Genomic DNA, 16,925 nt, shown 5'->3' on the forward strand with positions numbered 1-16,925 from the left:
CACACACACACACACACAAAATAGTCCCTCGAATCACTTTAAATAGCTTAATACGATTTAAAGAGTATTAAAGTAGTCAAACAGACGTTTAGGTCTGGATTCAGCTTCATGCCGAATGAAGGACGTGATTGGAGGCTGGAGACGTACATGTGACGTCACTTCGCGCACACCTGTGGCTCGTTTGAAGTGAAGAGCGCGAGGTTAAAAGACAACGTTGCCTCAGTGTGATTCGGGGTCTGTACCATCAAAGCAGCTCACCGTTCCTCAGGTAACCGTCTGCTCGGGGCTGCTGGAGGAGGATTTCATCTGCAATCACCGAAAACCAGAAAAATGTCAGCAGAGATGTTCGAGGTGAGTCCGTTTGACTGTTTTCTCTCTGACCTCTTAAACTCTCAGACCGAATATTTTTCATTTTAGTTCAGATTTAGAGGAATCTTTCTGATCCAAAGCTCCCTTTACTCTGACTGTTGGACTCTAAAGCCTCACACTGTTAAAGACTAAACGTTTTACCTACGGAAGCTCAGAGAGTCAACAGCAAAGCTCGCCGATTAACTACATGCCAAAATCCTCTGACTAAACAGTGAAAACACGGAACTCAAAACCATCTGATAAAACGCAGACATGAAGTGAAATCTTGTTTTAGTTAAATATTTGTAGATAAGTTTTTCAGTAAACAATTTCTAACTTGTGACTTAAAATTCTTGTGATTATTTAAAAGCGTCTTGTTTTCATGACTTCGTTTTTTGAGTTCCAAATAAAAGTTTAAAACCAGACAACTGAAAACAAACAGATCCAAACAGGGGAATTAAAAACAGCTGTGTTTATATTTAACCTTAAACCTGTTCAATGTAGACCATGTGACCAAAAAAAAAGAACCTCAAACACCATGCTCCCTCCATGAGCAGACTTTCTGCATATTCACAAAAATATATGAATGCAGAATTTCTACATTTGAACTGTAATTTCAACTATTTTGATACTCATTATAATTTTATTTTCTTTATTTGTATTAATTTGTACTTTTTTTGGCAACGGGAATATTTTCCATGCCAACAAAGACTGGATTTGAATTGACACTCTTGATCCATTTGAACGGTTTCAAAATAAGTCAACTTTTTCATTAAATCTGCCACAGATGAAATTAATCCACTCTGTTAATGGAGGCGATCATTGACACAGCTTTATTTCTACTCTGTACCCATGTGCTTTAGAACTAAATCAGTGGTTTATATTCCTGAATATTTTTGTATTTAATGAGTGGTTTGTATTTCCTGAAATGGCACATCTCTCAGATCATCAGTATACACTAAAACTTTCAAAATAAAATCCAATTTTTTTTTTTTCTTGTGAGGGTTAAGATACCAAAAGTTAAGTCAAAAACCTGATCTGATGAGCCTGACACTAAAATGTTTATTAAAGTGAACAGTCTGGGGCTTTTCCATTACAAAGGGCAGCTCTGCTCAACTTGGTTTGACTTGAGGGCACGTCTAGCACGGATGATGCAGCGTTTTGAGTCCTCCTCAATCTCACTCACACTCTGATCCCTACAGTCTGATCTGATTGACTTTACATTGTTTTAAAGCAAAAATCCAACCATAGACTGAAAAGCCAACAAATCTGCATTGGCTACATAGCTAGCGTAGTTAACCTAAAGCTAACAAGCTTTATTAAAAGCTTTATTAATTTTTTAGGTAGCACAGTGTAGCTTTATAACTATTAAAGCTAAATCAAATTAAGCTTCGTTAGCTACCTTACATCAGTGTTTGTCTATTGGTCAAGCCTAACAACTTCAACTCAAGTCTAACTTTGGATCTAAGGACCCACCATCAACTCATCAATGAGAAACTGTCCTCAATTTGGTATTTTTCAATCAGATTTATTCGTTCAAATTGGTACAATCTGTGCCTCATGTAGTTTCCTGACCTCCAAGCCCCCAGGTTGGCTGGGCCCCAGAAAGCTCTACCCTTTATCCCCCCTTAAGTGTGGCCTTGGTCCTGATTTTCTTTATTCTGAAATTCTAATAGTTTTGTGTAGAAATGTTGAAATAAACTTGTCAGCTGTACGAGGTTCCCGTTCTTCATGATTTACTTTTTCTTCTCCAGATGAGCAGTGACGACCTGTTCCTGCCGCCATACCAGGATGAGGAGCTGGTAGATAACCTCCTGTCCAGTGAGGAGTCCGACGGTGACGTAGGAGGTGGCATCTCTCTGGCGAAGGCTCTGCTCCCCCTGGTGGACTCGTCTTCCCCGCCCCTCTCGCCATGGCTCTTCTCCACCCGTTATAAGACAGAGCTGTGCACCAGCTACTCCTCCTCCGGCTTCTGTAAATATGCCGAGCGCTGCCAGTTCGCCCACGGCCTCCATGAGCTCCACGTTCCCTTTCGCCACCCCAAGTACAAGACGGAGCTGTGCCGTAGCTACCACACCACTGGCTACTGTTACTATGGCAACCGCTGCCTGTTCGTACACAGCCCCACGGAGCAGCGCCCTGCTGTCCGCCGCCGCAGGAACGTCCCCTGCCGCACATTCCGCTCCTTTGGCGTCTGTCCATTTGGTACCCGCTGCAACTTCCTGCATGTGGATTGCGGCAGCGTGGACACCACTGATGAAGAGAAGACTCCACCCCCTCCCAGCCCACAGCCACACCCACCACCTCAGACCAAAGAGTGGAGGCCACGCGGCGCTCTCTGTCGGACCTTCAGCTCCTTCGGCTTCTGCCTGTACGGGACACGCTGCCGCTTTCAGCATGGCCTTCCCAGTAAGATGAAGGCATCTGAGCAGACTGCCACGACACCGCCGCCATACCCGAGCAGCTCTGGTCTACCCTCCCCCACCTCCCCCTTCACCTCCACCTCCCCGGACTCCTCCGCCTCCTCCTCCCCACCGTCTGCCTCGCCACCCGCCGAAACTACCGCCCACAATGCCTTCACCTTCTCCAGCCAGCACCTGAGCGACCTGCTGCTACCGCTCGCCCTGCACCTGCAGCACCTGGAGAGCAGCAAGGGGGCGGAGATCTGGGACAACCGGGCACTCTGATTGGACCAGGACCAGCAGCACTGAGGCCACGCCTCTTTTTTTTTTTCTCATTCTTTCTGTGGACATTAATTTTTTAACTGAAGGTCATTTTACTTGAGGACTCGTGTCTGCAGGTCATCAGGACTTAATCTGGTTCTGGTCTCTAACTTAAGGATGTAGCTATGAGTGTAATTTAAGTTTTTAACTATTGTAAATACTTTATTATTGAATTGAGTTAATGAAATGTCTGAGCTCAGCAGCTTCAATAAACTCATTTTAAGATACAAACTCTGGTTTCTGGTTTGAAATGCTTTTTGTCTCCCTAGGTTTTGGGAGAGCCCCTGCAGGATATTTCAACATGTATGATGTATACAGAAGGGTGGCTTTATTACTGCACAGTACAATGAGATAATACTCTACTTGCTCAACCTCACTTATTCATGAAAGCTAGAGAACAAAACTTCTCAGAATCTTGTGCATTCAGTGCTGATGTTGTACCTCAATAGTATTACACACTTAAAGGGAAAAACTGAACATTATAAAAACCGCAAGTTATTTTGCACATGAGACTAAGCGGCCTGGTAATTTTATCACCAAATTCTCAAATATATAACTTATCAAAACTAGTCTGTATGGGTAAATCTATGATACCCATTTTTCATATACACTTAACATTTTGAGCAACCTCCAACAACTCATTGGACCTCCAGTGTAAGTTCATAACATTGAAAGCATTAAAACCACAGAGCTGGTTAGTTCATAGTCATCCACCTCTTTTTTGCTATAAAATGGAGATTTTTTTTCACCCCACATTTAAAAAAACATCTGATTTAGTACATCTCTAATTTATATATTGCATAGCAAGTGTTTTTTGACATTTTACTTCGAAAACTATCTGTATGGCTTCTAAGAAAAACTCTTCACTCAACTATCAGTTTTTTTTATGTTTATAACCTGCACTGATGGTGTCTGTTGGGATCGTCTATGATTGGGACAGTGGCTGCATTTTTGGGTTTGTTTTGAAGTTAAAAGCACTGAAACTGCTGACCACAAATATAAGAACATACATTTTTTTTCTTAGAAGCTCGGCCATTATATCTTTAAACCAGAATCCTTTTAAAGAAGACTAAAACCGATCATATATTTTTCGGTCAGATTCATTAATTAAGAACATTTCTAGGGTCAGAGGTAAAACCAACGATTTTTTTAACACGTCTTATTTTGAAAAGTTCCCGCATGTCTTCGATTCTCTTCCGGTGTTACGCTACTTTGACACCGATAATGTAGCACTTCATGCTAGCACCTTGCAACGCAGCTATAAAGTTTTCTACAAGTAACGAATGAAATCAGATCTACAGCCGATTTAGATAAAAGGTAATGGTTGTTTTGATTATTAAATATTCAGTGTTTAACATTTGAACTGTTTTGGAGCTCGCCACTAGCAGATTATGTGTTTGTAGCTAGCATTGCTACGATCGGTGTGATGGTTCAACTAGTTACCATGCTGACTGATGACTTATCACGAAGTGCGAAGTGATTTTCTTAGGAACAGATGCGGTTTTGTTTATTTTTCCACCACATTGACAATAGTTCTTTAAATGAGAAAGAGTTAAACAAAGACACATCCGTCTTGACCCCTCCTGTCCTCAACGTCTACTAAAAGGCATCAGTTAACACGGTCACTCTGTACATCAGTACACTGTTAACTAAATGTCAATGGCTCAGTCTAGAAACATGGTTTATTTACACTGTATTTAACCTTTGAAAGTCCACTGCAGAAGTTTCCGCATTGTATTAAAGCTATATACATTTTAGCTTAATGTTTAATTTGTCACTTTCGTATTTTTTCCGGATAGACTGACCCGCTTTTTATTTTGTTAGCATCAAAGATTAGCATGCTGGAAAGCGATTCTGCGCCTGCGCCATCGCGCAAAACAGCCAAGAGTACCCAAACCCTCCTGGAAAATGTGCTGATTTAATTTTTAAAATTTAATATTGTCACTTAAAACACAATAAATGTATCTAAAGTGGACATCTGAACGAATTGTATTTGTTTTGTTGTGTATTTGAGATATAGATAACCTGTAAAGCGGATCTATTTTTTTATTAAATTATATAAATGTAGGTGTATCATGCCCACTGTTTCAGGGTTGTTGTTTTAGGTTTCGAGAGATTTTTAAGTCTTGAATCGTTTTTTTTCTTAACGTTTAATACCTTTAAAATGGGCATAGTCATCTTGTTTTAATGTATTTTATAATTCCAGTTTTCGTGTCCTCATCGTGAGCATGACGGACCGGGAGGAACGCCGCTTCGCTGAAGTCTCCCGGGACTCTGTCAAACTGATGGCCGAGAGCGCAGGCGTGGAGCTCGGGGACGATGTGGCTGCTGTGCTCGCTGAGGATGTTTGTTACCGGCTCAGAGAGGCTGCCCAGGTCGGTTCTACAGGAACATTTGGGAGGGTTTGCTGAACATTGGTTAAAAGTTGGTGATCATTACAACTGCAAAGTGCCAATTGCTTATCATAGGCTGTCCATCTGTGTCTGGGATTGGCAACTTTGGTTACCAAGAGGGCCATATTAAGTCTATTATCAATTCCAGAGGGCCACATTGATACAGATTGTCTAATATTATCAATTTAACGGTTTTGATTACTAATGATTCAATGAAAGGAAGAATGTAATAATTTTATGATCATTTATAATACTGTTATTTATGTTTTGGAGCTAAAGTGCAAATACAAATTGTTAATAAAATCAGTTTCAAGCAGTTTTTTTCAGTGCAATGAATAAATAGTTGCTTTTTAATTTGATATATTATACTTGCATAGTTATTTTTTGACAAGTGCATGTAAAAGATGTATAAGGTTTTACAAAAAAAAAACTGCAGCCAATTACATCTGTTTTTTTAAATAAACAAAACACATACCAATAGTCAAAGATTACAAGAGAAATGTTTCTATTTATATAAAAAAATGTTGGTGATTGCATTAAGTGAGGACCCATGTGACCCCTGGCCCACCAGTTGCCCACGTTTTATAAAAACACTGGTAACAATTTGTAATGTTGCCAGTGTTTTCGTATAATTTCAACAGTTTTCTGGCAATTTGGAGTAAATTTCAGAAATTACCCAGAAATCATGTCAGTCAGCTCAATTTCTGCTGAATAGAAGAGAACTAAGGCCAGTGGGAAAAAATAAGGTACAACTTTTTACCCCAAAATTGTAAGAAAAGTCATATCTCAGAGAAAAAAGTCAGAATTCTGAGTAAAAAAATAGAATTCTGTCATTTTTTCTCAGTATTTTGACCTTGTTCTTAACATTTAAAAAAATTGTAAAAAGAAATCATTGGAATTTGTAATGAATTCTTAATTTTTATTCAAAGATTCTTACATTAATCTCAAGTTTTGGTTTTGATCTCAGATTTCTGACTTTAATTTCAAAATTCTGACTTGATCTCAGAATTCTTTTTTCAATATCCATCTTTGATCTCACAATTCTGACTTTGATTTCAGAATTCTGACTTTATTCTCAGGATTGGGGAAAAATTTGGATCTACAAAACATGAATTTTTTTTAAATTGTCCCTTATACTCCACACTGCTGCAGTGTTATCCAAATAAATACTGACAATGTTTGATTTTTACTAGAATTATCTAAAAGTTCATTTCAGCTCTAGTTTGATGCCTTCATGTTTTTCACGGTCACAGAGCAGCTCTCAGTTCATGAGGCATGCCAAGAGGAGGAAGCTGACAGTGGAGGATTTTAACAGAGCCCTGCGCTGGAGCAATGTGGAGGTGAGGGGGTAGAGGAGTCTCTCTGAGTCTCTCTAAGATTAAAGTAGTCAAAATCGTTCATTACTTTAATGTCTGTGTGTTCTTCCTCAGGCTATCTGTGGCTATGGCGCTCAGGATGCTCTCCCTTTCCGCTCGGTGAAAGAAGGTGAGCTTTTCTTCATAGAGGATCGGGACATTAACCTGGTGGAGCTGGCTTTAGCCACAAACATCCCCAAAGGCTGCGCAGAGACCATGGTCCGAGGTGAGTCCTTGCACAACCAGAAGCCCTCAGTTAATCTAGAAGAACAGTTTAACAATAACTTCTCCTGTTTTCTCCTGTCAGTGAATGTGTCATACCTGGATGGAAAAGGAAACCTGGAGCCTCAGGGGACAGGTGAGACACAGCTAGATAATTCCTGACTCGTGGTGTAAGTGCATCCTAAATGTCCCTGATGGTATTTTATCTCATCTGTTCTCCTCTGGTCTCAGTCCCCTCGGCGGTCCAGACTCTCTCAGATGACCTGCTGAAGTATTACCAGCAGATCACTAGAGCCATCCTGGGAGAGGATCCTCACCTCATGAAGGTAAATACTGCTGCACACAGAGATTCTCTGAGGCTAAACTAAAGGTTTTCTAACATTTATCTTGTTTTTGTTTCAGGTGGCTCTGCTGGACCTCCAGTCCAACTCTAAGATTGCTGCCCTCCTTCCTTACTTTGTTTACGTCATCAGCGGGGTAGGTTTACACTTAATATCCACAGTTTCTTAAGACATTTTAATGAGTATTCAGTATACTTCAACAGGGAAGAGCTGCAGCAAGCCTAATCCTGTGTAAATTAAAGGAAGAATTCAATAGAGAGAAGTGCTTTACATATTCAGATAACCACTGGAAGTTCTTAAAGATTTAACATGTATTATTTGCATAAAAGTGCTAAAATTCATCCTTTTTACTCACATTTACTTTACATTTACTCACATATTTATATTGAATGTCAAACAATGTAAAAAAAAAACAGTCCTCCATGCCTCTGGTTGCAGGTGAAGTCTGTGAGTCATGACCTGGAGCAGCTCAACAGACTTCTTCACATGGTGAAGAGTCTAGTCCAGAACCCGTACCTGTACCTGGGCTCGTACGTACGCAGTCTGGTGTCCAGTGTGATGTACTGCATCCTGGAGCCGCTGGCCGCCTCCATCAACCCGCTCAACGACCACTGGACCCTCAGAGACTACGCCGCGCTGCTGCTCAGCCACATCTTCTGGTCAGGGAAATAGACACTTTAGACTCATGTTTGTTTTTTTTAATGATGGGGGATCGTATCTCCATTTCTGATTGTTTTTTCCTTCTCTGTAGGACTCATGGCGACCTGGTGAGTGGACTTTACCACCAGATCCTGCTGTCACTCCAGAAGGTTCTGTCTGACCCAGTCAGACCGCTCTGCTCGCACTATGGAGCCGTGGTCGGCCTGCACGCTCTAGGATGGAAGGTATGATCAGGATTTACATCTGTATCTGCATCATTATGATACTTTATTTTTTTGCAAAAGCTAACATAAAAATGGTCTTTCAAAGATTATTGACCTTCCTCTATTTTCATTTTTCTCTGACATTTGCTCCACTGACTCTCATATCTCTTTTTTGTGTGTTTTTTCTCTCCAGGCAGTAGAGAGAGTGCTATTTCCTCATCTTCCTGCGTACTGGGCGAACCTTCAGGCCGTTCTGGACGATTACTCTGTTTCGAATGGTCAGGTCAAAGCAGACGGACACAAAGTCTACGGAGCCATCCTGGTCAGTACTGAAGAGAGATAATTTTTATTAGGGCCTGAGTATCAAGGGTGCAAGGACCCTATTAAAATCCCAGGGATTATTCCTTTCTACATATTCCCTCAAATTTTTGTACCTAAGCGTGTATAAAGACTCACCAGACTTAGGCCCTGAAGGGAGTTTTACCTAGAAAGATGAAATTTGGTTGGCATATCCGTCATCCTGAGATCTAAAAATGTCTATGGTCATTAGAGTGAATCGCCCACAGGAAGTGTTTGTACATAAATTGCAAGAGTAGTTATTTCCATTGGTTTTTCAAACATCAACTCCAGAATAAACTCCTCCTTCAAAATGAATCCAGATCCATGTAAAACATTTTGTGTGAAGCCAGAAAGGATCTTGTAGAAAAAAAAGTTATTCAGGCCATGTGTAAAACTTAAGGGGTGTGGCTCTGGCAGCCCATCAAAGGTTGCTGCCATGTAACAGGAAGTTGCTGTTATTCTAGCATATAGGCTGAAAACAGTCTCTTAATTCCCTTCCATGCTCTGTAACTCCAATCCACGTCCTTCTGTTGTTGGGACCTCGCAGTGTAATCATTGCTGTGTTCTCTCGTTTGTCCTGTAGGTGGCAGTGGAGCGTCTCCTAAAGATGAAGGCTCTATCTCTGTCTCAGCCTCCAGAGGGGGGGCCGGGGGGTCAGCTGGGCTCTGTGGCGGGGGGTCTGGGTTACAGGGTGAGCTCGCCCGGCCTCAGCCCCCCTCCGGAGCCACTCTCAGAGGCAGCCCTTGGCATCGCCAGCCACTTGCAGGCGGGCGGGGCCGGCTGTCCCTGGGAGGAGTGGACCCCCGTGCCCCTCCCCGACATGTACACCGAGCTCTACTCCTTCTTTGGCGACAGCCTGGCGGTCCGCTTCAGTACAGGGCCGGGGTTGGGTAGCTACCCTCCCTTCATGCCATCACAGCTCAGCGAGGCCAGGAAGGAGCCTCCGGGCCCAGCCTCAAACCCAGAAACCACCAGAAAGATGCCACAGCTGACTGCCAACCTCAACATCAGCCCAAGGCAGGACGGCAGTCCTCGCACAGATCCACTGCCGCCAAGCCTTGCTGCCACTGGCTCAGGAAGGTAACGAAACAAAAAGCATGCTTTTTAAATCTAAAAGTGGTTCTGAGTGTTTGTCCTCTGTTACAGTTTTTACAATTTAGGAAAATTGAGCTTTTATATACCACTTGTTTAAAACAAATCCAGTCACATCAAAGTTTGAAATTCTTCTATCCTCTCTCCTCCCTCAGGTCCCTTGCTCGCTCCTCCTCATCCTCCTCCTCCGTCCAGCGCTCCAGGTCATCCTCTTCTCGCTCTGGTCAGCGTTCAGCCGGACCGTCTCGGGACGTTTTCCCTAAATCTCGCTTCACCTCCCCTCAGACGGGACCTCCGGCGTTCTCCTTCCTCATTGGCGGGCGGCAGATGGGACGCCGCTGTCAGGGGCGACGTCCTTTCCAGACAACTTTTCTCCCAACTCCTCCCCTCTCGGCGGTCCCGCCTCGAGCCTACGCCCACAAACTGCCTGTGATTGGAAGGGTGGGCAAACCTGTACGCCGCTGGGCGTGCTCACATTACTCCCTCTACCTGCCGCTGTAGGACAGTTCTGCTCAGACTGATGATCAGTGGTGATTATTGATAAAGACATTTTCATTCACCATTAGACACTGTTGTAACTGATATTTTCTACAAAAAGAACATTGAAACAGAAAAGAAAGTCTTTCTGTTTGATTCAAACTCATTTGAGACTACAATGTGCAGTATTTAAAATATCTGCCACTATGACACCCCCTAGTGGTACTTCCTAAAAGTGTAAAGGAAAACCATAAGCACCACTCCAGTAAAGTTAAACATACCTACCAATAGACCATATACCCACAGCAGCTGAGTTCCTGTCATGTCACACTAAAGATGTGAAACTGATAGAAGTAGTAAAATAAAACCAGTAATCTTTATGACGTAGAATCTAACAGTACAACATGATAACATTTGAGTTTTATACAAAGATTGGGTGGTATTCGTTTTTTGATGGTGTTGAACCTCCCCAAGTTTTCCTGTTGTGTAAAGTATTACCACCAGGTGTTTAAAAACCACATTATACAGGTGGAAGCAGGTCAGACCAAGCACTTTCTGGTGAACACGTGAAAGCACAGCGAGCTGAGCACGCACCTCTACAGGCGTTTTGATTCAGTCATTATACAAAATGCTTGTACAAAAAACAATTCTGTATGTAATGGCATTTGTGCAATCCTCTTGTTCCTCACACAAAGGTTATTTGAGGAGTTGTGATCCCAAACTGTTAACAGACATGAAGTGTGGAGTACTGTTTCATGTGCTTTTAAACAGCTAAAGAACAGTTGTAGGTATTTATTTTAATGTTGTGTAATAATGGTGAGCTTGGTCCAGCTGCAGCTTTACTTAGCAGGAAGTTTATAAGAGGTTTCAGACTACTTTAGCACTCAAAACAGGCACTAACTATCAATTAACTTCATGTACATATCACATAAACATAAATTCAGGTTTTCAAAGTGTCCAGTGGTTGTAATTGTATCTGATGCTGCTGCAGCATGGTTGGTTATAATAACCAGAGATAATTTCTTATCACCAATTTACCCGAAGAAATAAGAATATAAGTGTTTCAAACTTGCATTGCCTTGGATCACAGTAAAACCAGTGGTGCACATTTAAAGGTTTGACTTTAGAGAAGACCAGAGCGCTGCACCATGCCATAGTGGATGAATATGAGCATGTTTGAATTCTGTGTTCTTTTTTGACTTTTTTATTATCAGCCAAATTCAGTCAACATCAACAAGGCTGCTTGTCCATAGGTGGCTTTTTTGCGCTGGCAGTGTTTAGGACTTCATTTCCAGAGCGCTACTCACCAACGTTTATTGTTGCTATGGTACAAAAAATAAGTCCTGCTTCCCACAGTAGAATCTGTAACATTGTTTTAAAATATCTTTATATGCTTCATATTACTGTATTTCAAGGAAATATCACACAATGTAAAGGAATCCTGTCCTGACACAAGCAGCAGCTGCAGACCTGAAAACTACCCTTGAAAAAAGATGAGGCAGATTGTTTTTTCTTCCGCTATTGTCAGAAGTCCCACCCTCTCTTGATTTTGATTGGCAAGTGTGCTTTAAGTGCACACAGCTGACCTTGGGGATGTTTTTTCTGCCTAGAGTGCTGATAGCTCAGAATTCTGGACTACATTGATTTAGAACTAAAAGTAAGCACTGCCAGCTCTAAAAAAAGACTGCTATGGACACAGGCCCTGACAGAAGTTTTGTCATCATTTGTATAGCATATTCACTTTCAAACAGTGGTGCTGCTGTTAGAAACAGACACAGGCTCTGAAGGCATTTATCCTATATAGGCACTCATTACACAGTACCATCTTTATGACAGTAATTAAAACAATATCGTGGTTATTATTAAATACCCTGGGATACAGTATTACCATATTACCACCCAACATTACCTCACGCCCTAGCATGACATCAGAGGAACATGGCTTCTGTAGGAAAATGGGCTGTGCCCAAAATCTGCTCAGAGTTAGCATGCTGTTCCACCATGCTAAAAGGCCCATTACTGAATCACATGACTTTTTTGTTGACATACTTCTGGTTAGAGTTTTGATGCTATGCTAACAACAAACTAATATGACAGTCGGTCCATGAATAGAAATTAACAGTTTTAACACAGCTGTGTAGTTATTTTTGTTATGAAACATGTTAAAGTATAGTGACTTGAAATTTACACTGTTTGTTGGTGTGTGGATGAGCTTTTGGTCGATCCTCGTCTTTTTTTATTATTATCTTTTTTTTTTTTTTTTTTTTTTTTTTTTTGCAGAAACTACTTTTGACCAAATGAATTTGGATTGTACCATACTCAACGTGAGACTACAGTTAGTATGGTGCAAATGGTGTGGTTTGGGATACATCCAAGCTCTATTTTACCAGGAGTGTTTCATTAAGGGAGTGACTCACTTTCAGAGCATGCCTCTACTGGACACTCCATGTACTGCATCTTCTGAAAAGAGGAGACAAGGAGAGACTTATGGGAGAAAAGAAGCAGTTTGACAGTGTTTGAGGCCTATTTTGTGTTTGTTATAAGAACTGACACGTGTTGTATATATTTGTTTGTTTACACTGAATTAAAGAGGCATTTTTGTAGTTTTTGAACTGTTATTTTTGTCTTTTTGAGTTCCTGTAGAGTCCTAATTGTTAATCTGATCTGTTTACTGAGCTGCTCCTCTGCTGTAAATATTTAAAGCTAGCGCCCTCTCTCTTAGTGTCCTGTTTCAGTCTCCACTCAGACCCAGCAATGGTCCAAAGATGGCCCCATTCCTCTCCTCTCTGAGACTTTTCATCAGGACCAACGCCTTCCTCTGCCTGCTCCTCCTCTACCTTGTCCTCGTCCTGCTGGGAGCTGTGGTGTTCTCAGCCGTGGAGAGGCCAGTGGAGGAGGAGCTGAGAGCGGAGGTGCAGCAGGTGTGGAGCTCATTCCTGAAGGAGAACCCGTGTGTGGAGGAGGAGAAGCTGAAGGAGGTTGTGAGGAGAATGCTGACGGCTCATCAGAGGGATGTTCCTGTTCTAAAAGAGGACGAGGAGCAATGCCAGGGGTTCACTTCTTCGCTCTACTTTGTCATTGTCACGCTCACCACTATGGGTAAGATACCACTAAGAAATATGATTAAATTGTATACAGGACATAACTACTTTAATTATAAGATTAATTATAAGATTCATGTTTATCCAATGTTTCCTTGCCATCTATGAGGTCAAAGTCAGAAATCTGACACTAAATCCAGCAATTGACTATGTGGCATCAAAAAGGTCTCAATTATAGTTATCATTTATAACTAACAATATCAGTAAGTACCAGGGGGCTCAAAAAACAAATTCACCCTTTATATCAAGACAAATTTTGGCTTCTTATGAAAAAAAAAAAAAAAAAGTAATGGTCAAGTTCCAAAAGCAATATCAAATACAGTTACTGTAGGCTTTCACACTGAATGAAATTTTGGCTGTTAAAAAGCTTGTAAAAGATGTTTAATTCTCCTCAATGGTATCTCTTCTTCTCGTCTTCCTCTCCTTTAGGTTCCGACTCGTCCACTCCTAAATCAGAGGAGGCCAAACTCTTTTGTATTTTTTACTGCACCCTAGGGATCCCTCTCACCCTCTTTCTCCTCACCGTCTTCTCCAAGCTCCTCCTTCCTATCCTTACCCACGCTCCTATCCATGTCCTTCACGTCCTGCTGGGTCTACCTTATGCGGAGGCTGCCCTCCTCCACGCCCTCCTCCTCTCTGTGCTCGTCCTCAGCCTCCTCTTCATCCTCCCTGCTCTCCTTGTGATCCTCCTGGAACCCAACTGGAGCTTCTTAGATGCTCTTTTCTTCTGCTTCCTCACCCTCAGCACCGTTGGAGAGGGGGGGGACACTTTAGGGAGGAGCTGGAATCCAGGAGCAAGGGAGACGCTGGAGCTGCTCACCACATGTAACTACCGTGATAAAGACTTTGATTAGGAGGCTGGCTAGTAAAATTGTTGATTGGGTAAAGTGTTAGGTAAAGTAGTGGTTAGATAAAGTGTTGGTAAGATAAAGTGTAAGGTAAAGTGTTGGTAGGTTAGGTAAAGTATAAGTAAGATAAAGGGCTGGTTAGGTTAGGTGCTGGCTAGGTAAAGAGTTGGTATGGTAAAGTTTTGGTAAGATAAAGTGCTGGTTAGGAAAAGTGTTGGTTTATGTACAGTGTTGGCTAGGAAAGTGGTGACTAGGTAGAGTGTATGTTAATGTTAAGTGTTGATTAGGTAAAGTGCTTGTTAGGTAAAGTATTGGTTAGAAAAATTTTTGTTTTATGTAAAGTGTTGGTTAGGAAGATGGTGACTAGGTAAAGTGTTGTTTAGGTAAAGTATTGGGTAGGTTAAGTGTAGGTTAGGTCAAGTGCTGGTTAAGTAAAGTGTTGGTTAGGTAACATATTGATTAATGTAAAGTGTTGGTTAGGTAAAGTGGTTGTCAGGTAAAGTGCAGGTTAAGTAAAGTGGTGATTAAGTTAAGTGGTGATTAGAAAGTTTTGTATTGGTAGAGTGTTGGTTCAGTTAAATATTGGTTAGGTAAAGTGTTGGTTAGGTAAAGTGCCATTTAGGTAAGTGATGTGAGATAAAGTGTCCTCTCAGGCTCTACTGGCATTGACTACAGCAGAAGACAGTGAATATCGGTCCCTGAGGGAACTTTAGTTTTGACATTTACGTAGCATGGCTTTAGCTTTTGTCCAAGCTTGTTCTCCAATAGGCCCAAAATAATTAACATCATGCAGGACAGAAAATTCAAACCCATACTTTTAAAAAGTAGTCAGTATTCCAGTGGATAGTGTTAGGCTTACTTCTGCTTTTTCTGCCAAGTCTAAGGTTCTAGTTCTTTGGCTAAAAACACAAAACAAATATCAGGATTTAGGCTGCTGCAGAGCATTCTATTTTAAAGTGGAAACATTACACATTGTTGCTCTGAATATATATGTAAAATACGGCTCTCTTTTCAGGTTACCTGGTTGTTGGTTTGGTGGTTCTGATCACCTTTAAGGACACGGTCCTGCAGGTGCCCCAGGTGTGCTCAGTCCTCAGGCTCCTATCCGGTCCTCAGTACGCTGAGCTGGAAGGTTTGAATCTGAATGAACTGACTTTGAGTGAGTGTGAAGATGAGCCCCAATACTCCCAGTCCATCTGCACCATCTCCTCCACCCCACTTCACCGGCTGAATTCTCAGACAGAAGAACTGGCTGCTGACATGGAACTGCACACCACCAGGATGTCTTCTGACAGCTAAGCTGACCACTGACTCTACTCTCCACATTGCCAGGATGTCAACAGATAGAACCAGCTGAGTTACCACAGAGGGAAGGTAAAAAAAATAAATAAATAAATTAGGGTGCTGGTTTGGCTCTGTTCATAAAGCAGGCGCCCATATTCAGAGGCTGTAGTCCTCATGCGCTGATCATAGGATTGACTTCCTGCCTTGGCACTATTTGGTGCATGTCGTCCTCCATGCTCTGTCCCCATATATTTTGCCTCTCTACAGCTGCCTTCTCTGAATAAAGGCCAAAGAGCCCAAAAAATATTCTTTAAAAGAAAAAACTGCATTTTAAAAACAGTGGTTACATTTTACTTTGTTTCAAAAGCTGCACTTTAAAATATTTGGCCCATAAATACTGATTTATTTCATTATTGATTAATAATAATTCTGCTTTCAATGAATTGATCAGCTAAGTATTTCAGTTAGCTCAAAGTGCACATCTGGTTATCTCTTAAAAAAAGCAAAGAGTTGGATTGTAAGTTTAATTCCCCTTATTGCAAGTGAGACTGTTCAATCCTCTTAAAACGATACAATTGTAATTTTAATGATCAAAAGTGTCAGAAAGAACAGAATATGAGAAAAAATATCAGGTTTTCAGACATCAATTTAACTTGGAGGTCATGGTAGAGAAAAAATAGCACTGTCTCAACCAGTGGGTCAGGACCCAAAAGTGGGTCCAGTGGGCCAAGAAAGTATGTCTGTAAAGAACATTTATCTGAAATTCTATAAAGAGCTTTCTAAACATGTATATTGTTAGGTTTCTGTGTTTTGTGCATGCTAAGGTCAAAACATTGTTTTTTTTTTCATTAAATAAATCTGATTGACTGAAAAGTTTGAGAAATTTGTGCCACAAACTTCAACATGACTGTTTTTTTGCAGTGGTGTTAAAAAGGTTGTATTTCTTCTAGAATCTTATTATTTGTTCACATAGTTGACTTAATGGACTCATTGCTAGGCAAATTAAAACAACATGCTCCTAGATACAGGACTACAGAAGAGGAACATGGCAACTGAATTCTTTGGGGTGTTAAATCAAACCTATTTCTTTCCAATGCTGAGAAAAAGTCAGAGGTTTACAATTATAGTCAGAACCTTATAATCAAAGTCAGAATCCTTAGATCAAGGTCTGAATCCTTAGATGGAAGTCAGAATCTTTAGATCAAAGTCTGAATCTAAAGATCAAAGTCAGAATCTTTAGATCAGAATCTGAATCCTTAGATTAAAATCTGAATCCTTATATCAAAGCCTGAATCCTTAGCTCAAAGTCAAAAACCTTAGATCAAAATCTGAATCCTAAGATCAAAGTCAGAATCCTTAAATCAGAGTCAGAACTCTACAATTAAAGTCAGCATTCTGCAATCAAAGTCAGAATTCTTAAATCAAAGTCAGAATCCTTAGCTCAAAGACTGAATCCTTAGATTAAAATCTAAATCCTTAGATCAAAGTCTGAATCCTAGGATCAAAGTCAGAACTCTACGGTCAAGTCAGAGTTCTATG

At 41.1% G+C, this 16,925-nt stretch overlaps 3 protein-coding genes across 3 annotated transcripts; all 3 read left to right on the plus strand.

Moving 5' to 3' along the window:
- The first annotated feature begins 198 nt into the window (after positions 1-198).
- cth1 (cysteine three histidine 1) lies at positions 199-3,302 on the plus strand. Its single transcript, XM_041778868.1, has 2 exons — positions 199-351; positions 2,103-3,302. Exons 1-2 carry the CDS (start codon positions 331-333, stop codon positions 3,033-3,035), a joined length of 954 nt encoding a protein of 317 aa, XP_041634802.1. The 5' UTR covers positions 199-330; the 3' UTR covers positions 3,036-3,302.
- Positions 3,303-4,276: 974 nt separating this feature from the next.
- Positions 4,277-10,236, plus strand: taf6l (TAF6-like RNA polymerase II, p300/CBP-associated factor (PCAF)-associated factor). Its single transcript, XM_041780214.1, has 12 exons — positions 4,277-4,388; positions 5,278-5,446; positions 6,718-6,804; positions 6,895-7,045; positions 7,127-7,177; positions 7,273-7,367; positions 7,444-7,518; positions 7,821-8,041; positions 8,134-8,266; positions 8,439-8,567; positions 9,168-9,664; positions 9,832-10,236. Exons 2-12 carry the CDS (start codon positions 5,300-5,302, stop codon positions 10,175-10,177), a joined length of 1,932 nt encoding a protein of 643 aa, XP_041636148.1. The 5' UTR covers positions 4,277-4,388; positions 5,278-5,299; the 3' UTR covers positions 10,178-10,236.
- A 2,682-nt stretch (positions 10,237-12,918) lies between these two features.
- On the plus strand, positions 12,919-15,860 carry kcnk7 (potassium channel, subfamily K, member 7). The gene is made up of 3 exons (XM_041780186.1): positions 12,919-13,252; positions 13,684-14,079; positions 15,118-15,860. Exons 1-3 carry the CDS (start codon positions 12,919-12,921, stop codon positions 15,399-15,401), a joined length of 1,014 nt encoding a protein of 337 aa, XP_041636120.1. The 3' UTR covers positions 15,402-15,860.
- Positions 15,861-16,925: the final 1,065 nt, after the last annotated feature.

Source organism: Cheilinus undulatus, linkage group 22 (genome assembly GCF_018320785.1).
Source record: "Cheilinus undulatus linkage group 22, ASM1832078v1, whole genome shotgun sequence".
NCBI lineage: Eukaryota > Metazoa > Chordata > Actinopteri > Labriformes > Labridae > Cheilinus > Cheilinus undulatus.

What these genes read in the sequence shown, in the direction of transcription:
- cth1 (XM_041778868.1), top strand. Translation starts at nt 331, where the DNA reads ATGTCAGCAGAGATGTTCGAG. An exon ending in TGTCAGCAGAGATGTTCGAG is followed by an intron (nt 352 to 2,102) that starts GTGAGTCCGTTT and finishes TTTCTTCTCCAG; the next exon opens with ATGAGCAGTGACGACCTGTT.
- taf6l (XM_041780214.1), top strand. Translation starts at nt 5,300, where the DNA reads ATGACGGACCGGGAGGAACGCCGCTTCGCTGAAGTCTCCCGGGACTCT. An exon ending in TGCACGCTCTAGGATGGAAG is followed by an intron (nt 8,267 to 8,438) that starts GTATGATCAGGA and finishes TTTTCTCTCCAG; the next exon opens with GCAGTAGAGAGAGTGCTATT. An exon ending in AAGTCTACGGAGCCATCCTG is followed by an intron (nt 8,568 to 9,167) that starts GTCAGTACTGAA and finishes TTTGTCCTGTAG; the next exon opens with GTGGCAGTGGAGCGTCTCCT.
- kcnk7 (XM_041780186.1), top strand. Translation starts at nt 12,919, where the DNA reads ATGGCCCCATTCCTCTCCTCTCTGAGACTTTTCATCAGGACCAACGCC. An exon ending in TGTCACGCTCACCACTATGG is followed by an intron (nt 13,253 to 13,683) that starts GTAAGATACCAC and finishes CCTCTCCTTTAG; the next exon opens with GTTCCGACTCGTCCACTCCT. An exon ending in GCTGGAGCTGCTCACCACAT is followed by an intron (nt 14,080 to 15,117) that starts GTAACTACCGTG and finishes CTCTCTTTTCAG; the next exon opens with GTTACCTGGTTGTTGGTTTG.